The following is a 27,869-nucleotide window of genomic DNA, read 5'->3' as shown; positions in this document are numbered from 1 at the left end:
ATGCTCTGTTAATATAAGTGCAAATAAAAGCCATCACTAGTATATCCATATTGCAGTGGGGAAGTATTGTGCTTGAGTAAGTTGGGTCACATCACCTCCACAAAGTAGCCCTGTGTAGTCCAGTTGCATTCCAGTTCCTTGGTAGATTTTTTATTTTTACTTTTTTAAAGGGGGCTGTTGATTGTAGAAGCAATGTAAAATATAATGCCTCTTTCACTGAATGAAGAATTGCCAGTCTAAGATCAATTTATGAAAGAGCTAAAGTAATATAACTGGCTTACAACTTATGAAACTTGGAGTTCTTTGAATGGTTTAGGGTTGGACTGGGCTCTTGACTTTTAGCATCTCTGTGACAGGGAGAAATAAGTTCGAGCATTTTCTAATATAGAAATACAATTATGGAAAAAACTTCACCTCCCAACATTCTGTCTATCAAACAACTTACTTGTGTGTGATTAATTGGGCGATTTGTTTTTGTACCTTCTACTTCATCCGCAAAAGAATATATAAATTTGCAAATCACCCAAGGCATAGGCAAATTTTATGCAAATTTGTACCTCTTTTGTGAATGGTAGAGAGGGCCCAATAGACATATTGTGCTAGGCCCAGAAAATCCCAGCATCTCAGAAAATCATAGACTCACTATGCACCAGCCATGAGTCTTTAGTAGCATATTATTGACCAGGCAGGCCCCAGAGTTAGCTGAAAAGCACTGAAGTGTATGGAGTGATTATCAGCAAATGAAGTTACTGCTTTTCTGAACCACACTAGTGTTCTCATAATACCCCTTTCCTCAACCCAGATAACATAACTGTCCTTTTTTTATAAAGAAAAAATAACAGCAAAACTGTAATGACAACCATGGACTGAAGTTTAGAAATGTAGCAGATAAGAAATACTGAAGACACCCAGTACTTGAATGACCAAATAGAGCCTAGATCTTTGAAATGGTCTGTCTAACTCAGGCATTCCCAAACTTGGTCCTCTAGATGTTTTGGGACTCCTATCATCCCTAGCTAACAGGGCCAGTGGTCAGGGATGATGGGAATTGTAGTCCCAAAACAGCTGTAGGGCCGAGTTTGGGGGTGCCTGGTCTAGCTAGACAAAGCAAGTCATTTATCTAAACTTCCCACTATAGGAGTTACATTAATTTCCAAAGGTTTAAGTAAATATTAATTATTTGTGCAGTGCTTATACAATAAAAGTATTCTCACAAATATATAAAGATCTAGAAACCTACTTTCAATTCATTTTACTTGTTTAAATTTAAATATGCATTAGACATGCTCTTCCTTCTAATTCTCTGGAGAGCAAAGAGATTTGTTGCCAATTTATAAAGAAATTAGAACAGGCTCATGCTCCTACACAAAAGAAAGGAGCTTTGTCTTAAAGACTACCAAATGCATTATGGCCACAGTGCAGAGCATGTTGGGCAAGATTTACACCAGCCTGGAATCCTTATGAGGAAGAGCTGCTCCCTAGCAGGCACTGCTATACCAGAATGAACCGGGGGGGGGGGAGCTTCTCCACTTGCCTTGCCCCCTGCCCACAGGACCTTATAAAGTGAAGATGCTGCTTACGTATTACTGTCTTCTCTAAACGTTTTTGCAGGCTATGCAGGAGCACATCACTTGCATGCATTTTAAATTTCATTTTCCTGGGAATGACAAGATACAGAATAAATAGAATCTATACTGTTCAGACATGGACTCAAAGAGAAGCCAATGCTATTGTGGCATTGCTACAGAGAGTGTCCCAATTAAAATACAGTATTATCAAATCTGGTTTCAACTTAACTTGCAATATCTGTTCCTGTTGGTAACATAATTAAATACTGCACATTCAAAAACTGGCCTTACTGGTAACATCTCATACTTGATGTGGGCAACAATATTAAAATGGGCTAAACATAGTATTTCTTGAGCAAAAATTTAAAAACAAGCATTTTACAGATTACTTATTTTTTTATTCCATCATGCTCTGGCTTTTCCAAATACAATCAGCTACTCTTTACCCAACTTTTCTTTAATGTCTTTTTCTAAAACTGCTTGAAAAGTTGAGAGATCTAGACAGCTGTAAATAAAAACACTTTAGTACAATACTCTACTAATAAAACCTCATGCAAGATTTTCAGTCTTCTTTTATTCAAGTAAGTAACTAATCCTTTTAAAAGTAGTATTCACTGTTTAAAGAGGTCTTCAGAAGAGCTGTATATCTCATTTATGATTCACAAAATTATAAATTTGGCTACTATCCTTTAAAAAGCTGCTGCTGCTATACAAGTATTATTTAAAAGCTTGCTTTAAGGAACTATGTGAAACAGAATGTGCAGGGAGTGTCTCATATATATCCTCACTAGAATGAGCTCACCTGGAAGAAACCAAGAGAACAGAACAAAGTTTATTTCCTTGAAAAGAACATATTAAGCTCCAGGAAACTGTTTCAGTACTCTAAGTACTTCAGCAAGATGCAATCAGCTTAAAACTTTTCATGTTTGGAATTAGAGAACTCGCACAAAAAGATTCTCTCTACTTCATACAGTAAGAGAATACCTGCATTTCCAGTAATGAATATGGCAACATATATTTCCTAGTAGATTACAATAGCCTCCTTTCTGCTTCTGTCTGACTAGTAAACTACTCAAGCTTTTTGCAAGCCCAAGGAAAACAATAGTTACTAATTTAGGATACTGTATAAGTTAGTAACTATTGTTTCCCTTGGCTAACTATTGTTTCATCCTGATTCCAGGGTCAGATGCTACTTTACTCTGTATTAATCTTCCCTGGAAAGCTGTATAAAACACAGGGATGTGACTCTAAATACACCTATAGCAAGAATTCCACTGTGTTCAATAGGGTTTATCCTCTGATAAGTATTCTTAGGACTGTAGCCTTAATTTTGCAAAAATTGGTATGATGTGCTTTCAGGTCAACCATGTTAAAGACTGATGTACTAATCTCCCCCAAACAGCCATTATTCTGTTTCCTGTGGCCTATCTCTTCATTGGCTTAGAAAAGCAAAAAGAGCACAGATGAGTCTCTACACAAAGAGAAAGAAGTAGTCTTTTGGCAGTCTCAGCTCAAATTAAGCCCTAAAGCTCTAAGTCTAAACTACAATAGAAGGTTTCATGATCATTATGTCATTCATGGGTGATCCACAGCACTGAGAAAATGCTGTTTAGCCTGCAGTATAGAAATTATTGATAACATAGTGAAAACCTATTTCAAATCAATCCCATTATAGTATTTCTAGTCAACCATTCCAGTTAAGAAATAAATCACAGCTTTTTTTATGAACATTACTAATACTTCAGCAAGGTATCAGTTCTTTTCAAGTTGCCATCTTTTTTAGGTTTAAAAAGAGGTTTAGTTTTAGGATTGTATTCTAGTTGCACAATCTTATACATGTTTACACTGAAGTAAATCCCACTGAGTTCAGAGGTTTACTTGCACGTAAGTTGGTTTCTGATGGATAATATTAAGTAAAAGCTAATCAGAACTTACAGCTTTTTAAAATTACAGCTTTTAAAAAAACTCATCCATTCATACCTCGGGATAAATATGCTTCAGGATAAGTATTTTCGGGTTGCGCTCTGCAGCGACCCGGAAGTAACAGAGCGCATTACTTCCGGATTTTGCTGCTCATGCATGCGCAGAAGGTCAAAATGATGTCACGCGTCTGCGCGGAAGCAGCAAAACACGACCCGTGCAGACGTGTCTTGCGTTCTATTCAGGATGCAAATGGGGCTCCGGAACGGATCCCGTTCACATCCCGAGGTACCACTGTACTAAAATCTATGTATTTAGACTACATAAATAATGGACTCAGGCAGGAAAAAATGGTGAAATATATTCCATAAAAAGCTTATCAGTCCACTCATGGGTCCTTGACATCTGCGGGACCTTCCACAATCATACAAAGCTTCTGCTCAAACTTCTTCACAGAATTGGATGTTGAGAACAGTTATATATGATACATTACGTAAAGGCAGTGTGGAACATCTTGATGTTGTAGCAGCATCAAGTATGCACTGGAGCACAGAGAGGGTTCAAGAACCAGGGAGATATATATCTACCTAAGATATGTACATAAAGCTAAAATTCCAATTTTAAAAATCTAGGTAGATTATTGAATACGTTGATCCAATTAGTACAGAGTTTTTCTCCCACAAAACAAGATCATTAAGGTTTATATACTGCTGACAAACGTTTCAACAAGACTGAATCTGTAACTGCAGTTAATGAGAGAAGCAACAAACAAAGCTACTCTGCATCATGTGGCTTTTCTATGGTTATGGATGCCAATACACAAAAATTCAAATACAGAACCCATTACAACAAAGTTAAAAGATTACCACAAAGCCACATAACACAATTTGAAAAGCCACAAATTCTATCACAAGACGTTAATAAATCATAAAAAGAAGTCACAACATCTTCTAAAAAGGGCACTTAATGGTTTAGTATTTCCTTAGAGTATAAAGCAGATTGTATGATTCAATAGCACTCATCTAAATTCATTTAATTCAACATAACAGCAGCTGTCACTAGTTTTCCCTGTAGCTGATTTCCAAAGTCTCAGAAATCTTATGCCCAGTGAAAAAGACTACTGAAATTCTAACACCCAGTGTTTGGAGGGTCAAAGTGGTTGACAGTGAGCTATGGTGGAAGTGTAATAGATCAGTGGTAGAGCATCTGCTTTGTAAGCAGAAGGTCCCAGATTCAGTCTCCAGGTAAGGATGGGAGATACATGCTTTCCAGCTCATCATCAGGAGAGAGAAATAGCTTCCCAGTGGTATCCATTTGTCAACAAAAATATATCATTTCCTTGAACTTTGAGGGTGGAAGGGTCTCTTGCTTTCAGCAGACAGATCATGACCCTCCCATAGTCAAAGGAATATAGGAAGCTGCCTTTATTCCACATTAGACCATGGTCCATCTAGCTGAGTATTGTCTACAATGACTGGCTCCACAGGATTTAAACCAAGCGTCTTTCCTAGTTCTATGTAATGCCAGGAATTGAATCAGGAACCTTCTGCATGCAAGCCATGAGTTCTGCTGAGCTACAGCCCTTCTGAACATACAAAGAGCTGAGGAACAAAGAAAGACTTGGCCCATCTCACAAGAGACTAGGACATGCTCAGCAAAAAAATTTAGCATGGCTTTAAGTGCTTTTAAGAGCCAGTGTGAGGTAAGTGAACAAGTCTGCCCTACCCTAAGGAAGGGAATTACTCTCTCTTTGTGCCATGTTTTAGAAGCATTCAGAAACAACCAGAGATGTTATAGCCTAGTACAAGATAAGATATTTATTCCCTTCTTCCCCTAGTCCTCTTGATGAGTAGGGTGATTCACTCATGCCATACTGGGTGGTACGGCACACGGAAGGTGCAAGAAACCTCCTTCCATTTCAAAATGTGTCCTACCCCTATTAAAGTTGAATTCATGACACTGTGATAAGGGATCAGCTTCACCCCATGCTAGTTGCAGAGGCAGAGTGTCTTCTGTGCCCCCATCCAGTCAAGTGTGGGGCACCCCCCCACTCTGTTCTGCATGAGAAACTTTTTTTGTGGGGGGGAGCTAGCTGCTTGAAGCTGGCTAGGAAACCGTGTGTTGGCTACCAAGGACAGACAAATTGTTAAATAATCTCAATCTATTCATTTGTTAATATTATCTCAATCCACTGTTGCTACTTTTTCTTGCAGTCCTAATTCAGGAGTCACCAACATGGTGTCCACAGGCACCATGGCAACTGCAAAAACTAACAAAAACCTTCACTTGAACCACAGGCTCGCTGAGTTTCCTTTTTTTAAAAAAAAGGTCTCTAGTCCTCCTAGAAACAAAGTTATAAAACAAAAGAAATTGCTTAAAACATACCCTTCTAAGCAATTTCCATTAAATGAACCATCCTAGATGCTCCTGCCTGGCATTGTTTGTAGCCAATGAGTGAAATCAGAAAAACATTTTTGAAAAACGGATTAAAACTTCAGGAAACATACAAAATGTTATGAAAGCACACTATGTGCTGGCATATCACATGGATGATCAGGATAAGGCTCAAAGAAATAGCATACTGTCTGTGCATAGATGTCTTGGGAGCAATGTGCCTGTTAAAATTCAATCTCACTTTTGAAAAAAGTTAAATTATGTTAGCCTTCATACTTGTGGAGACAAGCCTGAAAATGTGTGCACACATGTCTATATGTTTAAAAGACTCAAACAAAGAGAGCAGATAAGAAGCTTCCACTTGATTTATCCGCAATTTCTGAACTTGGCTGATAAGTTCACATATTTTTAGAAAAGGCAAATTCCCACCCCCACCCCCCACAAAATATCAAATGTAGTGAAAAGTACAATGAAAAGGGGATTGCAGAACAGTACATAAGTACCAGCTTTGGTCTGGCATATTCTATTATTGTGAAATAGATGAAAGGTATCTGCACTTATAGATCATAGACCTCTATCAGCAATTGGTTGCATATCTATAGGGAGTCCATCTCAACTAGTAATTTGGCTATAGGATATTCTCATGTTTGTTCTGAATATCATAAAGTCAAGTAACAAAATGAAAAATACTTTAAACGCTTAGATGCCTTAAGGCCTCTGTTCTCTCCCTGCACTACTTGAACTATTACTCTGTCTAAATACAATGCATTCTTCAGAACTGATGAAGCACTTAATCACTGCACAACGAACGCAAACCATACCCAGAGGCTCTCTATGTGCAAGCATCACTGGATAAGAAATAAAAGACTTTTAGAAAATCTGATCTGACCTGCCACTGGGCTAAAGCAAAATTAGGTGAATCATCTTATAAAATTGTATTTCCAATTACAGGTTCAAGGTTGAATTGTAATAAATCCAACTCCTAAGGTTGGTAGCTAACACATTCAACAACATAAATAAATACCAAGAAAACAAGTGAAAAGACAGATGCCTTTAAAAATGCTTACAACTTCATTTGGCAACACTAGGGAAGATTCTGAAAACCTCTAAATCCAGAAAATTATTACCAGAGAACATGAAGCAGCAAATACTCATAACTCAGATTGTAAATAACTGAAAACTTGAAAGCCTTAAATGTGAAAATGTAGACAACCCTTTATAAAAGGAGCTTCTAAGACATCATATTGATCACAATCAATTTCCAATGTTTTTGCAAATGTGTCACCAGCCTCTTGTAAGGAGGGTCAGCAGCTACCTTTCTTCTCAGTTTTGAAACTGAAGAAGTTGGTTGCACAATTATCTCTTCTCCTCCCCAGCTCCAGCATCAAGAGGAAGGCTAGGGGTTGTTTGGATACTGTTTGGTCAAGACACCTGGAGAACTTTAACTTTGTAGGGCCAAAATTGCAAGCCTACCATCAACCCTTTCCTCCAGAAGAAACTAGGCAGCTCAGCAGAAACAGTGCAGCGCTTCCTCTGAGCAATGTGCAAGCTGACATACACCCCACCTCTCCTTTCTGCAGGATGGTGAGGCCTTTCCTTAGCACTGCTCAGCAGATACACCTTAAGTGTCTCAGCTACACAGGTCAAATAAACAAGGAATGGGGAGGTGGAAGAAACCCATCAACTTCAATTTCTGGACTAGTCAGAAAGATCGAACAAAAACTGCAGAATCTTGATCATAACTAATCAACAAAGTATAGTATTAGGAATTGATGTCAGATGTAATTAGTATGCAAATTTTACACCTTCAATTCAATCTTATTCTTAACCCTGTTCAACAGATGAAATCAAGTTTAGGACTATAGCCTAAAAATAAGTTTGTTCACTTTCTCCCTCTCTCTCTCTCTCTCACACACACACACACTCTCACAAATTACAGGGCTGGAAGGTTTCCAGAGGTTTCTAGTCCATATCTGTCACTAATAACAGCATTAATTATAGTCATTCACATTTAATAATTCTAGAAGACTGTAAAAGCACTCTCAAGGGACAAAGTACTTTCTCATTTGTTTGGTGGTAGAAGGCAGACATGAGAGATAATAGGCAGGAGAAAGATTCCAGTGGTATAAAAAATTCCGTCTCTTCATCTTCTTCAGCTACAGTGAGGAATAGACTAATAGGCTGGGTTTTCCAACTAAGCCATTTGCATGATCTTCTGTTGACTCATCACATTTCTATGAGTCTTATGTTGAGATTCCTACACTGCAGGGGGTTGGACTGGATGACCCTTGGGGTCCCTAATTATCTTTTATTGTTAAAGCAAATCAACAGCTATCACCAAAATGAATATGTGTGTCTCTTGCATGTATTACATATTGGACACTTACCCTAACAGGAGGACTCCGTGCTTGTACTCTCTGCTGCTGGTTACTTTGAGAACTCTGCAGGTCTTTTGGAATGCAGTTAGCAACAGTGCTAGTCTGGACCCTTAATGAATTTGTGCAACTCACCACACCACCAGGTTTCCGGGGCCTCTGCTTGATGCCATCCAGTAGTCGAACCAGCAAAATATTACTGGGAAGTTCATCAACACTGCAGTCTACTAACGTCCTGCATTCTGGACATCGAAGCTCGTTTCTGGAGCTCACAATGCCCAACAGACACCGCTTACAAAATGTATGTTGACAAGGCAATACTTTTGCAGAAGCATCAAGGCGTTCTAAGCAGACAGGACACTCCAACAAATCCAGTAAGGCTGACTCATCCATCTTTTATCTAGTTCACCAAGGAATAAGCTTTTGCAAAATTCATATCCTTTCTGAACATGTTAGGGAACTCATGTTATATCCATGCCTCTTCACTCTTCTCTCTGAAATTGTTTGCAAAGAAAGAAAAAGAACAAATATTAATAATAATGGGAAATGGAGGAAGGATGTTTCAATACCAGAAATCTTGCTTTGAGCGTGTGTTCTTACAAACCGGTAACATTAAAAACCATGAAACATTTCTCTAAACAAGGATCACTTAGAAGTATTTGTTTGATATGTTAAGAAACACGTGGGTCAGGAATAGAAGGCTGGTTTTTAAATATTAGCTGGTTTCACCAAAGTAGTTTCTATAACAATGAAATATGTTGTTTTCCACATGTGAGTCTAAAGCAGGAGTGGGAAACCTGTGACCCTCCAGGTGTTGCTGGGGTACAACTCCTGTCATCCTGACCATTGGCAAGGGTAGCTGGAGTCTAACAGTATCTGGAGACTGGGTTCCTCATCCCTTATCTAAAGAGACAATCTTATTAGTGAACTACTTAACTGAAGTGTACTGATCACCGGGATAAATTGCTCTGTTTATTGCCTGTCAGTGGTGAAATTCAATAATACAGTGGTACCTCTGGTTACGTATTTAATTCGTTCCAGAGGTCCGTTCTTAACCTGAAACTGTTCTTAACCTGAAGCACCACTTTAGCTAATAGGGCCTCCCACTGCTGCTGCGCCGCTGCTGCGCGATTTCTGTTCTCATCCTGCAGCAAAGTCCTTAACCCGAAGTATTATTTCTGGGTTAGCAGAGTCTGTAACCTGAAGCGTATGTAACCTGAAGCGTATGTAACCTGAGGTACCACTGTAATAACAACCAATATCTGAGTATCACTAAACTTGGTACCTTTGTTTACATAACATGTGTAGTCCACTGTATACACTATTGCAATAATTCTTTAACCCTCTGCACATTTTCATGCTACTTCATTCATTCTACACATTTTTCTTTCCTTGATAGATCAAATATATACACGAAACCTATAGATACATTAAAAACTGCATAGCTTTAACTTTAGCACTGGTTGTAATCTAACTTAATTAGGAGATATGTCTTTGAAGTAAATACCTTGATAACCAAAGTTTAGAACAAAAACAAAAAGGGTCCAATTATTATTATTTTTTATAAATGTTACTATCAGATCACAATTATATGTTAAAATCCAAATGTCACAGTAAAAAGACACAAAGGACAGGGCCAGAAAATGGTGCAACTAGTTCACATGTCCTTAAGTTTCTAAGGCTTGTGTTTCACAAATTGAACCCCACCCCCAGCAAATCACTCTTGAAAACTAGGGAACTTTTAAAAACAGATTGCAGTATGGTTGAGTGTCTGGTACTGTATTCAAAATCAAAAGTCTCATTGGGTGCATCTAAAGTAGCTCTTTGGATCACAGCCAGCAGGATCTTTTAAGATCTCAAGTTCTTGAAAACACCCATTGTCATCAAACTTTGAAACTGCTTAGAAAAAGAAAGGAGGAATAACTACATCAAATGGAATGCTGCATGTATTTGTCAGCCATACACTGGCCATGCATCCAACTACAGCAGCTATCAAAAATCCAACAAGAAGAGCAGACTAAGTACTGTATTTAAATAATTTAGTTTTTGCAGCAGTCTGGTGAAAAATGAAGAAGAAAATTATTCTCATAAGCAAGACTACCCTTTTAAGAAACAAACAATTAATGACTATTACACTGGCTTATTATTACATAAGCATTTTCATAGGTAGAGATTTGGGAATAAGCATGCTTAAGACGATTTGAGTAAACAGCAAGTAGCAGGAAGCTACTAATATAGGATAATTGTAAGGCATAGCAAACAGACAGAAATCAAGAAGACGCCTACTAGGAGGTTTGATTATGAACGTGAGACTTCCTTAAAAGTTCACTTCAGGGGCAGATTAAAGACACGAGGAGAAAGCCCAAACAGCTTGTTCCCAAGGCGCACAAGGAAAAGGATTTTGTAAGGCAGAAAGAAATAATAACCAAGCCGAACTTGACAGACAGAGCGCCTTCCTTTTGAGATCCGGAGAGCTGTAAATTAAACATTATGGCTTCCAGTACGTGCATAGGATACGTTATAGGAGACGCAACACCTCGACACACAAGGCAGGCGGAGAAGCCCATCTACAAACACACAAACGCAAAAAAAAAAGAAGGGGAAAAAGAGGTGGGGGGAAGTGAGTAAAGGCTCTCGCTGGTCTTGGGAAAACATGCATTAAAACACACACACAAGGCACCGGCTTCCCATAACCATAACCGGGAGACCGCTGGAGGGCGAGTGCGGTCTCTATGGAGATTTAACTGGCGGCGGTGTCTCGTTACCAAAGGTGGACAAACAGCGGACTCGCACACAGCCCTCTCCTCACAAGAGAGAGGAGGCGCGGAGGGAGGGAAGGAAGGCTCCGTCTCCCGAGAGCGTCTTAACCCGCCCCCCCCCCGGCCCCGGGAAGCAGCCGGGGACAAGGGGCGCTCCCTCCCCTTCCCGCCCCCCCCGTTAAACTCACCATCTCCGCGGTGGCCGTTGGAGAGAGAGGAGGGAGAGAAAGCAAAGGAGCCCGCTCGCCTTCCTCCCTTCTTCCCGCTCCCCCTTCCCCCTCAGCCTTCGCTTTCGCGCCTCTTTGTTCCCGTGAGGAGAAGCCGCCGCGTTCCGTCTCTCTCTCTCTCAGCCTCGCAACGCGGCACAGCTCTTTTCTACGCTTCTCCTCCTCCTCTTTTTCGCCGCCTCCCCGCCCCGAAAGGGGTCTGACGCGAGAAGCCGCCCCGCCTTGAGGAAGGAGCCAAGCCTCCGAGGTGGGGAGCGAGGAGTCTCTGGGCGCGCAAGCAAAGCGAGGGAAACCGCCTGCCTCCCTGGCTCTTCCTGGAACTCCTGCCTCCCTGGGCGGGCGGAGCTCCGGGTGCGTGTCTGCCCCGCTCCCTCCCCGTCTCCCTGAGGGGAATTGTGTGGGGGAGAGAAAGAGAGAGCAGCCCTTCTGAGGAGCTCCCTCCCTCGCCAACCGCCGCTCCCTCCCCGCGGAACATCCCCGCTCCCGCCCGCCCATAAGGAGCCCTCTCTCTCCCGCCTCATGCCTGCCTGGATCCAGCCCCAGCCGCCCGCCCACTCTTTTCCCTCAGGCAACCCTCTCTCTCTCCCGCCAACCTCCGCAGAGTCCCTTCAGGGGACAATCTCAAGCCGCCGCCGCCTCCTCTTTTTTTGGCTGCTTCACCCTCCACGCCGCAGGCAGGGCAGGGAGGTGAACCAGCCGGGCAAGCTGACGCGGGCCGGGCCGGGGAGAGAGGGCTGGAAGTCAACGCCGGCGAAGCGCACACCTCCCTTCCCTCAGACTCTCTCTTCACGGTGCTTGGCGGTGGCTGTTGCCCGCCCTTTTCTTTCAGTCAAAAAAGAAAAAGAAAGGGAGAGATACGATTCATTACGAACGAAATAAGGCCGAGGAGGTGGTCATAGTAAAGTGGGGTGGAGGAACGTATGCAGCTGTAGCAGGAAAAGTCACTTAAAAATAATAATAAATAAGTGCAGCGAAAGGACCATTGGTCCCATCGGAGTGGCTCGCAGGAATGGTGACCTTTCTGCCACCCCCAACCCGGGAAATACTTCATAATCTCTGACCATCTCTTCCTGGAATTGTCCATAGGGTTCCATACTGCAAAGACTTGACTCCAGGGCAGGAATGGTTCTGCTCTGGTTATCTCAGCCCATCATCTACTGCTGCGTTAAGCAAGGACTTGCACGTCTGAACGAAAGCAATTGAAGATTTAGCACTGCAGCCAGAACTCAAGCGCAGTGCTCACCCCCACCCAGCCAGGACACTGCTTTGACTTGAAAGCAGCTCAGGATTTAGGGTAGTGCGGATGCCCCCCCCCCCCGCACAGGGTGCCATGCTCTGAGTGGGATGCAAAATGGAGAAGATCCGTTTGGGGTGCCAGATTTTGGCTTCGCGCAGGGCACCGTATTATGATAGATTACCAAAGTCCGCCCTTGGTGAAAGGCACCAAGGGATGAGATATGGGTAAATGCTTTCAGGTGTAGATCTACCTTGAGGTTAGGGGTGGTAGAGGGGCCTTGCCTAAGGTCAGCTAAGTGTGACTGAGCTCCCCCCCCATCAAGTTAAAAAAGGCTGTTGTAGTCAAAGTTAAGTGATACAAAGGAGAGAAACAGCCCATTTTCTAGGACCAGGGGTGCCAATGCAGACCCCAGGTAAGCCCTGCTCCACATAATTGACCACACACCATTTGAATGGCAGTGTCCATCAACTTTGGGGGGACACCCTCTCAAATATTTTATTGGGGGGTCCAAAGGGATCTTGGCCCCTAGGAGTGGGCTCCTATATCCAGGATCCAGGAACCAACTGGGCTAACTTGCTTCCTGTGTCTTAGGAGCAGAGCTTTGCTGTACAGGAAGGAAGGAAGCCGTGGGCTTACATGTGCAAAGCAGACTGCTCAGTTCAGATCTTTTCCTCCCAATATGTGGAGTGGGGTGGTCTGATCAATGGAGATGCAGTGAGAGGTGAGCACAGCCCAACTCTTCACGCACAATTCTAATTATTTGAGTCTTCCAATGGCTGCATAGGGCATAGTGTTTCTACCATTCTCCAGTATTCATTATTTCATCTCATTAATTCATAAATTGTACCAAACATAATGTTTCAGTATGGTGATTTGAAGTACACTCACAAAACACCATACTCATTCATATAAGTCTCAAAAAGAGTTTGATGATAGAATATTAACAACTGAATCACATATGTGTTTACTAAGAAATGAGCCCTACTGATTTGGTGTGATGTCCTAGCACAGCAATTAACCAGTGAGGTTCCAGATTCAATCTCTAACACCTTGTTAAATTGATCTTGGGTAATAAGGGAGTTAATAGAAAGCACTGATTGAGTATTTTTATTATGTAGTGGAATGTAGGCTATTGTAATGATGTAATAAAGATGTAAGCTATTGTTTGCTGGGGGTAATGTGTTATTTGAAACTTAACTGCTTCATTTTAAAGTACAGTATAAAGTAGAGATACCTTGTAACAATGTTGTGATATTAAGTTGTGATATTTTTCTTTTTCTTCTGTATGATATATAAATAGGAAACAGTACTGAGCTACATGGACCAATAGTTCATATGTTGTCAATGATTTTGATTTAAGAAGTCATGGGTAAAGAGCAGATTTGGTTCTGGAAGCAAGGTTTGCTAGGCAGAAGGTTGAATACGCAGGCCTTCAATACAGATTTCTCATAAATTACACCTATTCCATGTGCAAAACTCCTAAATTCACACACAAACTAATGGGGTCTGAACTGCTGGTGACTGATGAGGAAATAAATCTTGGAGTCATTGTGGACAGCTCAATTAAGACATAGACTAAGTGTGTCAGGCTGTTGTCAAAGACTAACATACAGTAGTAACAACTAGGAAAAGGTAAAAAAACAAACCTGCCAATTTTGTAATTGCTTTATACAAGTCTATGATGTGACCACACCTGGTATACTGCATACATGGAAAGGCACAGCAAAGGTGAACAAAAAGGATCAAAAAGTTGGAGCAACTCCCCTATGAGGAAAGTTTACAATGTTTGGGATATTTCAATGAGAAAAAAGGATTAAAGGAGCATGTGGTAGAAGTATAGAATTTGTATAGTGTGGATAGAAAGAGGTTTTTCCCTTCTACCGTATTAGTAGAACTCATATAGTCGAAGATTCAGTCAAACAATAGGAATTGCTCTTCAAAACTGAAATTATCTACCACACTATGTTGTAATAGGTATTAGCTTAAATCTCTCTAAGGGATTAGACAATTCATGGAAGATAAGGAAATCAATGGCTTCTAGTCATGATGGCCATTTCCTGTCTCCAGGATCAGAAGCAACATGATTCTAAATATTTGCCCTTGGGGAACAACAGTGGTGGAGAGCTGTTGTATTCATGGTCTACTTGTGAACTCCCAATAGGCATCTGGTGAGCTTCTGTGGAAATAGCATACTGCAGACCTTGGGTCTGATCCATCAGGGTTATTCTTTTAAGTTTTGAGAGGTTCAGAGCAGGTAGCATCTGGTGTGGGGAGCTAGAGCTGTGGCGCTTTACACTAGTGTTGCTGTAGATTAAGTGGCTGTGATGGGCCAGGATGGGGATAAGATTGGGGTTGAGCAGATGCATCAAACTTGACATGAGCCAACAGTGTGACGCGGCAGCTAAAAAAGCCAATGCAATTCTGGGCTGCATCAATAGGAGTATAGCATCTAGATCAAGGGAAGTAATAGTGCCACTGTATTCTGCTCTGGTCAGACTTCACCTGGAGTACTGTGTCCAGTTCTGGGCACCACAGTTCAAGAAGGACACTGACAAACTGGAACGTGTCCAGAGGAGGGCAACCAAAATGGTCAAAGGCCTGGAAACGATGCCTTATGAGGAACGGCTAAGGGAGCTGGGCATGTTTAGCCTGGAGAAGAGGAGGTTAAGGGGTGATATGATAGCCATGTTCAAATATTTAAAAGGATGTCACATAGAGGAGGGAGAAAGGTTGTTTTCTGCTGCTCCAGAGAAGCGGACACGGAGCAATGGATCCAAACTACAAGAAAGAAGATTCCACCTAAACATTAGGAAGCACTTCCTGACAGTAAGAGCTGTTTGACAGTGGAATTTGCTGCCAAGGAGTGTGGTGGAGTCTCCTTTTTTGGAGGTCTTTAAGCAGAGGCTTGACAACCATATGTCAGGAGTGCTCTGATGGTGTTTCCTGCTTGGCAGGGGGTTGGACTCGATGGCCCTTGTGGTCTCTTCTAACTCTATGATTCTATGATTCTATGATCAGCAGGGGGATTTAGTTGGTTCTGGCAGAGCATCTATGAAGCCATAATCTGTTGCCCCCACACCAGCCCTGCAGAGGTAAGCTGTAGCAACACCAGTGTTGGGAGAGCAGCTCCACAATTCTGCCCCACTACGGGTTTAGAGAATTGAGCACAACATTGTGAGTGATTCATGGGGTGCCAAGTAGTATTTTTTCATGTCAATCTCTGCAGCTCACTAAGATTTGGCTCATCAAGGGCAAAACCTGGAAACACTGAGGTAAGAAGAAAAGAAACATTAATCCCTGACCCTGTTTTATTGAACAAACCCCCAATGCAGCAAGTAAAATACGTAGTTGGCAACCCTAGCCCTGTCTGTTCATGATTAAATTATAAAGGACAGAATTGTATGTAATTCTTTTAAGTAAAAGGCAATGAATGTGAAGAAGGGTTTTCCAGATGCAGAGGTAGACTTGATAATATCATGCCCTGAGCGAGGACAAAATGTGGTCCCCCCCCCCCGCATATTTATTATTTTCACAATAATTCCTTTTGGCACCATTGCTCTTTTTTTGCACACCCTCGGCTTGGAGCCCTGTGAGGGGGAACCACTTGCACCGCCCTAAATGAGGTGCTGATGGAGCCCCCAAATCAAAGGAAGGAGCAAAAGGCTGTGTTATTGCCCCCTCCCTCCCCCCGCCTTTATATGTTCTCTCTTTTTTCTCATCCCCCTCCAGGCTGGACAAACAGTGCTTAGCTCTAGAAGAAGTCCTAAAATCATATATAAGAGTACAAAATCTTGTAAACATGGGAAAGTTATTTATTACTCAGGGGAAGGGGTGTGTAACACAGTCCCTCATTTTGGCAGGGGCCAATTTCACCAGCCCCTTGGTACGCCTCTGTCCAGATGAAAGTAACATACTCCAAAATAAACACTTTAAGCACAAAATAGCTAAGACTGCAATCTTTTATAGAGTTAGGCATGTCTAAGCCCACTGAATTCAATTGGCTTAGGCATGCTGTACTCTGCATAGGTTCAGACTGTATTTTGTCCCACTCTCCAAGTGTTTAAGTACTAAACTGAATTTGCATCCATTGCTCAAATCTTGTAATGAGATCTAGGATCTTAATCCTCCAAGGATTTCTTGTCAAGGAAATTACAAGGCTCTGTATAATGTTATTATGTAGTTGCAAAGAGAGTTATATAAAAGGGAAACTCTTCCAAATAAAGTATTATGAACTGATGCATAGCAAATATGATCATGTGAGTTTCTGGCAGCTCGGATGAACAGGAATGCCAACTTTTTTTTTTAAAAAAAAAGATACCTAAACAAAACGACTTCTTACTAAAGACAAGGATGGGCATCTGTATACAGATATTAGTCAAAAAGGAAATGTAAAGTTTTAGGCCTTTCAGAGGCTTGTAAAGCTAGAGAGCTTGTAAAGAAATCTGGCAACACTCAATTTACTGAACATCTGCAGTAATATTAACATCACTAAAAAAAAAAAAAAGCCCAGAAAAGCACGAGATATCAAAACATTGATAACAACACAGTTCCTATGTGGAAGTGAGGAACTGCAACAGATGATGCTGAATATACAAAATAGTGTGGGAAAGAGCACCAAAGTGATAACAGAGCTAATTAATTCCTCTCTAGTAATAACATAATAAACATCTGTGAGGTTCTAATAGGAATTCACTTGACTAATATAATTCATTTACGGTATGTCACAACACCAATAGTTTGTGTGTGGAATAAAAATATAGGAAACCGACTTATACAAAGCTCTCTACGCTGATTGGCAGTGGCTCTTCAGTTCTTAATTGTATGCAGATTAATACCATGTTCCTAACACTTAAATTGGTGGCAAGAAACCAATTACAGAGCTTTATACCTATGACTTCTCTTTCACTGTAATATGAGAGAGAGTATAATTATTAGCTCTTCTAAATAAATGCCTGTTCCATTAATATTTTCTTGGAGTGAGAATTCCAACACATGGGGATTGTCTCCTGCTCAGTACAGTTTTCCTGCTACTTTCAATGCTGACAGACAAGCCATGCACTTTCCTCTTTGTGCTTATGAATCAGTTCCCTACATTGAAACTGAGATATAGGGTAAGTTGTGATAAACTAAGATGTGTGCACACATGAATCCTTGGGTTCAGTGAAAAAAATTATTCTACCTCTTCCCATTTTACTGGGTTTCCATTACATAATCCTTGAAACTGAACAACAGAGATTTTTTATTTAACCTCTGCTCTCCAGGAGCTAGTCCCTTCCTTCAGTTATTTCAATTGTTCTTTGAACCTGTTCCAAATTGAAGTCATTCTTCCATGAACAAGGAATGGTGGACATAGTTCAACAAATGGTGATTTATCAGATCTTGAACAAGGGTAATTTATCCTTCCCATTCCCTGCTCAGTATACTATAGTTTATTTATCAGTTAACTTTGTCTTCTTTGCTGCTGTGTCCTGTTAGTGGATTATAGTCACCTCATGTTATAACAAGATCCTCAGAAGTCATCCAACCTCTTTCATACCCCAGTGATGTCATGTTATTATTGGCTGATTAGGATTACTGTATTATTTGGTGAACCCATCATTAACTGCATTCTACTGAATCTAGAAATCACGGATGTGTTTAGCCTGGACCCTGACGCCCAGCGCCGAGGGCCTTCTGGCGGTTCCCTCACTGCAAGAAGTGAGGTTGCAGGAAACCAGGCAGAGGGTCTTCTCGGTAGTGGAGCCCGCCCTGTGGAACGCCCTCCCATCAGATGTCAATAAACAACTATCTGACTTTTAGAAGACATCTGAAGGCGGTCCTCTTTAGGGAAGTTTTTAATGTTTGATGTTTTATAGTGTTTTTAATATTCTGTTGGGAGCTGCCCAGAGTGGCTGGGGAAACCCAGCCAGATGGGTGGGGTATAAATAAATAAGTAAATAATAAACTGTTTGCTTGATATTGTCTGCTTATCATTCAGACTGCATTGCTTTCTTTTTATTCTCTGCAATGGCTTCTTCTTTCTTCTCATCTTCACTTTAAGGTTCCTGGAAATCCCGTCCAAGACCAGAAGAACACTCGTTCCCTCAGATCTTTTTCTCTCTAAAGCTCTCTTCCAGGTTCTTCACTCTTATCACACTATTTAGTCAAGACTGATTACCGTCATTTTCTGCACCCTCATACGTCTCCCCTGCTACGGTTTATATCTGGAATGCTCATCCTCTTGTGTCATCCAACTCTTTTCCTCGATTAGGTAGAATTCCCCCATTTAGGTGACTCCTCAAAACCTCTCTCTTACTCATTGTGTTCTCTGACTCACCATTCTTATTTCCTCCCAGTTCTTCTGTTAACATGCCAAGTCTTTAGTAGGCTATAAGGCTTTGTTTAGGGTCTGTCTTTTAATTTATTGTTACATAGCATCTTGCTAGAATCACGATCAAACCGTTTATACATTGCTATCAATGTTTTAAATCATTGTTAGCTGCCTCTGGGGCTGTTTGATGAAAAATAAACAGCAAATAAATGGGGACAAAAGTACAGCTGCTGCATAAATACTCAAAGGTGTAACAGAGTAATGAAAGATTCTTGTTTTAGTGAATACATATGCAATCATAAATGCTCTATCTTTAGAAAAATACTGCTGCAGCAATTCAACTAGCCACACAGCACTGATGTTTTGTGTTCTGAATTGTGGCCCTAATTTGGCAGTTTAGTTGTTTTGAAGATAATCCAATCAAAATAATTGCAGAGAGTTTATCTTGGAGGAGAGAGCTGACCTGACACACGCATGTACTAGTATGAAATGTTTTAAATAGTGACTGCCCCTGTCTCAAAAAAGTTCTCTCTCTCTCCCTGCTGCTGTCTCCCAAACTGCTGAAGGGATACAATCAGATATCAGCTTATGGTATATACATTTGCTCCTCCAGGTGTAATACCTGATCTTCACATCTTTGAATGGCTGGAAGCTGTAATCTGACTTATGGTTTCTCTTCAAACTTAATAACTTTTTATGTCTTCCTAATACAGTACACAGATCTCTCTTGATACAGCTGTTGGCTTTACCAGTGGCAATGCTTATGCTGATTTTGCATTGCTTACGCTTAGATTTTGCATGAGTGCAAGTCCTGGTTAAATCTGGACTGTGCTGCTCTCCACTCCTTTGTCCCCCTGCTGCCATTCATTTAACCTCTGAGTATTTTTATTGCCTTTGTAGCCTATTCAATGACATTTGCATAATTTGCTTGTATCACTTATTCTTCTCATACAAGACAATTCATTTGCAAACATGGATGATAACAGTCACATGCACACTATCTGTTGAAGAACTGCTGCATTGTTGTACATTTCCCCACACACTACAATAAAAAAAGAGGACTATTAACACAATGCTGGCCCTGCAAGTCAGTGTTGCTATCTGTACAAGAATGGATACTTATAGGTGCCACCTGAGACTGTGGTTCCAGGCAGTTTGGTTTCACTGAGTGCTTCCAGACTTGCATACAGATCTGATGTTTCTATGCATACATTTGGCGCCTTTGCTTCCTCAGATGCCTGGTCTCTTCCTCATCCCTGCATCATAATATTCACTACCATGCTGCCACTTACTGTCCACTGGGTGGAGCTTCATGAAATGCATCTGGGTCCTCTTGTCAATCACTTCTCCTTTGCTCTCGACTACCATTTTCATTCTGTGCATACGCACCTTAAAAAAAAAATCCGTGATTCCAATAGGAAACACTACGGTCCTTATGAAGCCAGCTGTGATATTTCACTGTAGGCAAAATGAAGTTTGTGCTTTTTGGAAAAGAGTAGGGAGGCATATCCATCACACACACACGCAAATTCTAAGGTCTTGTGCAATGATGATAAAGATGTCTTATGCAAGGCATAATCATCAAGTGATGTATGTATTGCAGTTATTCCTCACAGTTAATCCTCCACCTTTACTGCGTGGAGCCCTTGAGAGACTATCTTATCAGATCTGGACATGTCTTCGGCATGTGGCAATCAATGGAAACAGGTGTATTTCTTTTTATATTGGGGGCTGCCAGAAACAAAATGGCTAGGTTGTGCTTAGATGATGAGCAAGCAGGATGAGGGGTGTGGCAACAGACCACCCACTGAAATGACACCACAGAAATAATAGACCACCCAGCAGGAGGGGGGGGGGCAGGAAAAAAATTATAACCAAGCTACCATGCCAGCAGTGACTGCACTGGATTTTCTGCAGTAAGGAGAAATCCAAAAGACATGCAAACAAAAGTATGATCTGGCTTTTTGGTGACAACCTATATCACGTGGAAGCTGTGAACAAATATGCAGACATGAAGAGCATTGATTCCACATCCAATCCCCATCAGGAACCACCCATTATGTAGTCGTACCTTGGATCCTGAATGCCTTGCAAGTCGAACATTTTGGCTCCTGAACACCACAAACCTGGAAGTGGGTGTGAAAAACATTCTTTTGAACCCATACGTCTGACATGGCTTCTGCAGCTTCCAACTGAGTGCAGGAAGCTCCTGCAGCCAATTGGAAGCCACGCCTTGGTTGTGGAACATTTTCGCAAGTCGAACTGATTTCCAGAATGGATTGTGTTCGGCAACCAAGGTACAACTGTAATACGTTCCTTCCTCTAGGGCAGGGGTCAGCAAGGTTTATCTTGCCTGGGCTAGATTGGTCCCACGGAGATCCCTCTGTGGGCCGGTGTGTGTGTGTACACACAATTTTCAATACCACGGAAGCGAGTCCCTGTAGCGCGTGAACACGCAGCTCATGGACCGGTCAAATGACCTCTGCGGGCCGCTTCCGGCCCATGGCCCGTAGGTTGCTGACCCCTGCTCTAGGGACCTGAAAGACCCTGTAGCTTCCCTTCCCTTAAGTGACATCTGCCTCTGTAATGGGTCGTGAGATTTCTTATTCAAAATCAGTCTATTCCTTTTCAGATGGCGGTAACAGGTCCCCTGTTACATGCATATTATGAGACATAGTTGGATTCCGGCACTCACCTTGTCACAAATGCTTGTGGCCAGTGCCGTTTTCAGTAACAAAGAGAAAGCTATGGTTTCCCTTAGCTGGGTGGCTCCACAAACATAAAGGCACGACAATTTCAGGTGTATTATTATTTACATTAGGAAAACTTTTGTTGTTTCGCAGAGAATGATGAATATAACGTACACATTCTCTTCCAGAAGCAGAATAATCACAGAATATCCTGAATGAAAGCCTCAGGACCCCTTCATCATCTTTAGAATACAAAATGTTAATCCTGGCATAGTGCTACCAGGGGACTTGCACACACAAAAATCCCTACCAAAAGCAGAAATCTGCTAACTGCTTAATGTATTTCTCTACCATATGCTGTTGAACACACTCCTGGACAGAGTAAATTAAAATGGACACAACCTATTGGCTTCAGTTTGCTGCTCTACTAGCATGTGGAACGGACCATGAAACGACAATTGATAGCATCAAGTCAATTTCATTTTGCTTTCTGCTACACAGAGTGAGACTGGCAGAAGTAATGTTAATCTTGTTCTTTGCAGGTCATCCCCAGTATTGCTAGCTCTTCAAAGCACAATAAAAGAACTTGGAAACATTTAAAATTTGAAGTAATTTTTAGTTACTTAAAATAGAGTAATAGAATTGTTATGATTCTTTCTGAATATATGTTACCAGTTTTACAAGTTTAGCATTGTCATTGTCTCAGGAATTAATAAATACACTAAAGAATATTATTATAGCCAATATTGCTGGTGGATGTCTACCCGTTTCCTTAAATTCTGATTCTGAAGTGTTTTGTGATAGAGAATCTAGACTTACTCTTTGTTCCCAAATTTTGGAGCTATAATATCCAGATTTTGGTAACAGATTGAAAAGTTGACGACTTACAATGCCAACAAGCACACAGGGAAGCAGAAATTAATTTCGGAGCGATGAGAAACCTAAATGCAACAGTCTCGTGGCACCTTAGAGACTTAGTAAACTGAGAAAAGTAGGAAGTAAAGGATTTTGAGGGAACATAGCAGGGTAGATAGAGGGAACAGGAGATGATGTTCCATTGTGTGCACGGAAGACCCTTATACCAGCAGAGCTGCAGCATTGGATACAGTCCCAAGTTTCACCACCTAGCCCTCTTTCGCATCTTCTTAACCAGTAGGACAAACATTTTCCCAGTGTTTCCAACCTTTTCTTCATTAGCATCATTTGACATCGGAATAGCACCTTCTGTGCTGGCTAGTAACTCTTTCCCTTTCTGAGACTTGGGCCAAATGAGGTACCAGCCATCCGTTCAGAAGTGGAAAGGAAAATGTAACACCCAGGGATGCTTGACTGGTGACGACACTGCCATCTTGTTGGCGTCACACAAAGAGACTTCTCTCCTGGGCATTCTGAATGCTAAATTATTTTCTTTACGACGAGATCGTGGTATCCCTCTTGCATCCACTTTGGGGCCATCTGTGTCTTTTGTTAGGGCAACTGCTACTTGTGAAATTGGGCTTCTGGTTTCTCCTTTTCTCTCTGTGCCTCCAAAAGTCTAGAGCGTCTGAAGCAGATTTTTGGAGGAACACAATGAGCTGCATGATGAGGGAGAGGAAAGAAAAGCCCTGCTGCATAAATGGATATCTGTTAGCACCATGTTGTATCCCATTCTTAGTCTGCGGCCTTTATTTTACATGCAAAGGAAAAGACAACGGAGTATTGTATTTCTATATAATACCACTGCTTCCCCTGTGTCTTTGAGATAAAAAGGTAGACTATAAATAATAGATATTCTATGGCTATCACTGACCACTAGAAGGATAGAGAATAGGATTTAAAAAGGGTACATCTAAAGGCAGTCACAAATATAGGGCTGAATTTTCAAACGCAGTCTAGGATTATAACAAAATATAAATAGTATTTTTATTTTCTTCCGTTTTTCCTCAAGAAAGAAATCAAAAGAGAAATCCACATAATCATACAAAAAGGTCAAGCATTTATTTAATGTGGTTAGAAATAAAACAACTTTTAAACGTAGTGTTAGAATCACGGTGAGTTTACATACATACATTCCGCCTGGCATTGTACCCAGGGGACATAGAGCTACTTTTTCAACAGAAAAACTAGCTGTTAAGCATTACAGCTGATTCAGCTCACTCGCTGATATTACCTGTTGCACACTGAAAATATTTTAAGTCATCATCTCACAGGAATTTGTTTTGTCCCCCATAAAGTGCCCCTTCCTCCATGGGAGAGAGGGAGGGAGGAAAGAAGGGAGAAAGAACAAACACATCAAGTAAAATTTAACTTGTTTCCTCTGGAAGATCCGGATGCAAGATACATAGCTTTGCAAAACACCACCAGCAAAACATTTGTAGCAACTTTCATCTCAGCCACTGCTAGGATGGTCCTAATTACAGACCAAAAATGAGTAGCAGGCATAGTCCAGTACACAGTACTACAGAGAAAAAACCCCATCATATTGGAGCTGCTTTTATTTATAGGAGAAAATTGCAGAATCTCCCTCCAGCTCCAAACTTGCTCCTTAAGCCACTTGACAGAAATAAAATGGAGTCTTAAAAAATGACACACTATTTGCTTTGATTGGGGGAAAATAATAAACTGACCCTGATAAAAATACTGCTATTTCCAAAGAGTATTCATTCCCCCCCCCCTCTCTCTATATATACACACACACACACATACTCACCCACAAACACATTAGGTGAAATACTCAATACCCTGATCTTAAACCACTTCATATAGAAACACATCATTTTCAATGAGGCTCACTTTCATATTATGTGTGTTTAAGACCCAAGGGGCCATTACAGAGAAATTATAAACTCTTGAACAGAAAGTGAAGTCTCTGAAAATTTCATCAGTACCAAACAGGATTCCCCCCCCCTCCAAATGGTGGGCATGAGCTTTAAAAGGTCGTGGTTTGAACTGTACTTTTTAACAGCTTAGATTTAAACAAACAGTATCGCCTAATACAACATAGGCTTATTCACACATGATAATCTTTCAAACACTAAATTGTTTCTGAGTCAGCCTTTCTATTCTTTGCTACTCATTTTAAATGAAATGTAGCCTTTTCAGTTATCTGTTGAAGGAATGAAGCTATATGTCAAAAGAAATCTATAAACAGCCTTTCAGGGAAGTGTCATGTTTTTTCCGTCTCCATGTAATCAACAAGATTATAAGCCTGCCCCACTAAAATATTATTTTTTCATTGTGTCTCATTATTCTACTCAACAAAATCCACACACCTACATGCAGCTGAGAATGTCACCAGGGTGTTTTACTCATCATTGTCTGCAAAGAAAGAAAAATTTAAAATGTTTAGTGTAGTGAGGAAAACAGTTTACCAAACGCATCTACTTTTAAAAGACCTCATATTCAAGCTAAGAAAAAAAAATGCAGGCCAGAAAATTCACCAAGAGTAAAGATGACTGACAGTGATGTTTGAATACTGCATATTCAACAAACTCCACCTCCCATTTGTGCATTTTACTTGAAGGCTGCTCAGTTTAACCTTATAAGCTACCGTGACTGATGTGTTTTTCTAAAGTTAAAGCTGCAAAGATTTCAAACTCTGCATATGGGAAAAGAAAGTACCGTATTTTTCGCTCTGTAAGACACACTTTTTCCCTCCTAAAAAGTAAGGGGGAATGTGTGTGAGTCTTATGGAGCGAATGCAGGTTGCGCAGCTATCGCTGAAGCCAGAACAGCAAGAGGGATCGCTGCGCAGCGATCCCTCTTGCTGTTCTGACTTCTGTGATAGCCGTGTGACGCCTCTTCAGAGCAACGGGAGGAAAGCTCCCCCTGCCCTGAAGAGGCTTGGTGCGGCTATCCCAGAACAGCAAGAGGGATCGCTGCTTTCGCTGCACAGCAATCCCTTTTGCTGTTCTGACTTCGTTTTGCTGGAGAGGCACTGCGCAGAGAGGGAGAGCTGCGCAGCACCCCTTCAGCGAAGCGGGAGGAGAAATGGAGCCCCTTCCGTTTCTCCTCCCGCTTTGCTGAAGAGGCGCTGCGCAGATTCAGAATATTTTTTTTCTTGTTTTCCTCCTCTAAAACTAGGTGCATCTTATGGTCAGGTGCGTCTTATAGAGCGAAAAATACGGAAAATATTAGAGATAATGGTGTAGAGTAGATAAAGCATCCTCCACCACCCCCAGGATGAACAGATACCATCTGCCCTGTGAGAAGGAAGAAGTGAGTGAAGGAGGCAAAGACAACATCAGGGTCTACCCCAGTCAGACTGCTCCCCACGATGCCCCATGAAACCACCTGCCCTGTGTGGAAAAGGAAAGTATGAGGGCGACAGGCACAGAAAACATCAGGATCTCCTCTAGTTGGACTGTGTTCCCCGCTGCCCTGAAGGCCATCTTTACATTTTATATTATTTTAGTGTTTTAAAATTGTTGAGTGCCTTGGCAGAAAGGTGGTATAAATGCAATAAATTAAACAAATAAATGTGATCATAGCTAGGAGACTTGTAAGTGGCAGGCTCAGACACTTCCTTCCCTCCTGCAAATTCCTTTCTCCATCTCTCTTTTGAAGTTAACCACGGTTCAGTGCTACTGTTAACATAATCGTGATTTAAAGTAGTTTGAAATTAGTACGAGGAGTGCAAATCCTGGTTAGCATCAACAGCATGCAGACGTAAAAGTGCATCGTGGTTAGCTCCATGATAACCTTCCCTGTCCATTTTTTCACATTTCTGACTTTCATTCATAGTTAGGTCTGCACTGAACCAGTGTACAGCTACATTTATAAGCAGCCATTCATTTTCTAAACTTTATTACATGAAATAGTCAGATTTCAACAAAAAAGGTAGTTTACAGAAGTACGGCCGTTCTTAGGACAATTGTGAATTTGTTGGCAATATCTCATAAGAATTTGTTCTGTCCATGAAGCTGGTAATGTACACAAACTGTAAATGTATATATTCTATTGGTTTTACGATACAAGTCTGGCAGTAGATGTTAAAAACTGAGGGAAAATGTGTATGCACATCAATAATTATACTTAAAAACAACATTTGTGAGTGGGGAGCCTTGTGTAACTTACCAGTGTATATTAGAATTAGCAATTTCAACAGCAACAAACAAAACAGGAATCTATGGAACAGGTGGCATAGAATGTACTGCGCTGAATGAATACAGTAAACAGATGATTTACCTTCCTGATAAGCACCATCTGCCATTACTAAATGAAGAATTTTGGCATATAGGTATTTGTGTTCATTTCCTAAAATATTATGAACGATTGTTGAGCAAATATCAATGTTCTCATCTTCATCTTCATGTATAGCCTAAGAGAAAAGGAACATAAATGTACTTTCTGAAATGCTGAAAAAATTCAAAATAATCCAGAAAGAAATGCAACTTCTGCTTCTTTTTTACTTGGTGTAATCATCTCTGGAAGCCAAAATATGACAACTAATTGTTGGCACCCGCTGTCTCAAGAGACAATGGAGTGTGCCTCTGGGGATGAAGTCAAACTGCTGCCTTAGCAGCACCAAAATGACCTCTCTGGGGTACAAGCTTGGGCAGTGTGTATGGAGGTCCTGGGATGCCCAGACAAGACCCCCCTCTCAGCCTCACTGATGTGGTCCAAAGGAAAGCAGGGCAATACGTTTGGCAATAGCTTGGCTGCTGGAACTGCCAGAAGGAGGCGTACAAAGTGCCATCCAACCGTTTTTGGGACTCCACTCTGGATTTGTGTAGGGTTTATTCCTTAGGCTTTTCTTGTCCTGAAGATATTCCACAAGGCAACAGAGGCATAGGATCAGAGTTTTCTTCTAGATGGCCTACCTTCCCAGGTTGACAAGCCTCACTTCCCTCTATACCAAGTGCAGAAACTGCCTTCTTGACCACTGGACCCACTATAGGTCTCGTCTTTTCAATCTGCTAGAGCTCGTCTTTGCATGCAGGGGAAGATCCACTGGCTACTTTCCCCTAGTTTAGCCAGCCCGCTGAAGCCGTTCCCGGAGTGTGGCCACTGTCTCATGCAGATAGCTTCTAGGAGCCAGAGGTGAGAGCTCAGTGCAAAGTGGGGAACAAAGTTGAACCAACTACCTCATACAGCCTCCTCTAATACCCAATACGCCCTACAACTAACTGACGCATAACCAAATTAATTTAGGTTCACACCTTGCAACGATGGACTGTAATTAATAACGACAATTTTCCTTCAGATTCCTTTGTGTAAAATAATCCCACAAACCTTTATTTTGTCATAAACCTCTATGAATTTCTCAAAGCCTATTTCTTGCTCCAGGTTATATCTCAGCTCTTCCAAGTGACTGAACACGCTGTCATACTCTTCACATTCGCTGGCATTATCACCATCACTGTTGTCTATGCAATAGAAACACAGGGAAGCATTTTAATGTCCCACCT

The 27,869-nt window shown here is 41.3% G+C and overlaps 2 protein-coding genes across 12 annotated transcripts in view; both read right to left on the bottom strand.

Annotated features, from left to right (window-relative positions):
• SH3RF1 (SH3 domain containing ring finger 1) overlaps positions 1–12,407 on the bottom strand; it is a 46,186-nt gene extending 33,779 nt beyond the window's left edge. The window contains exons 1-2 of one of the 3 annotated variants that reach the window (XM_081208806.1): positions 12,305–12,407; positions 8,270–8,751 (exon numbers count right to left, since the gene is read on the bottom strand). In XM_081208806.1, coding sequence (XP_081064932.1) covers positions 8,270–8,650 — 381 coding nt within the window. In that variant the 5' untranslated portion in view covers positions 8,651–8,751; positions 12,305–12,407. Of the gene's footprint in view, positions 1–8,269; positions 8,752–11,204; positions 11,549–12,304 lie in introns of those variants that run through there. The other 2 variants (XM_081208807.1, XM_081208805.1) reach the window with 2 other exon arrangements.
• An 11,025-nt stretch (positions 12,408–23,432) lies between these two features.
• Positions 23,433–27,869, bottom strand: part of NEK1 (NIMA related kinase 1) — a 45,025-nt gene continuing 40,588 nt past the window's right edge. For all 9 annotated transcript variants that reach the window (XM_081208716.1, XM_081208717.1, XM_081208715.1 and 6 more), the window contains 3 exons: positions 27,694–27,827; positions 26,647–26,779; positions 23,433–24,777 (listed from right to left, as the gene is read on the bottom strand). In XM_081208716.1, coding sequence (XP_081064842.1) covers positions 24,764–24,777; positions 26,647–26,779; positions 27,694–27,827 — 281 coding nt within the window. In that variant the 3' untranslated portion in view covers positions 23,433–24,763. The remainder of the gene's footprint in view (positions 24,778–26,646; positions 26,780–27,693; positions 27,828–27,869) is intronic.

The sequence above is a fragment of the Podarcis bocagei genome, assembly GCF_964188305.1.
Source record: "Podarcis bocagei genome assembly, chromosome: 9".
NCBI lineage: Eukaryota > Metazoa > Chordata > Lepidosauria > Squamata > Lacertidae > Podarcis > Podarcis bocagei.
This window is presented reverse-complemented; position numbering and strand designations above follow the sequence as displayed.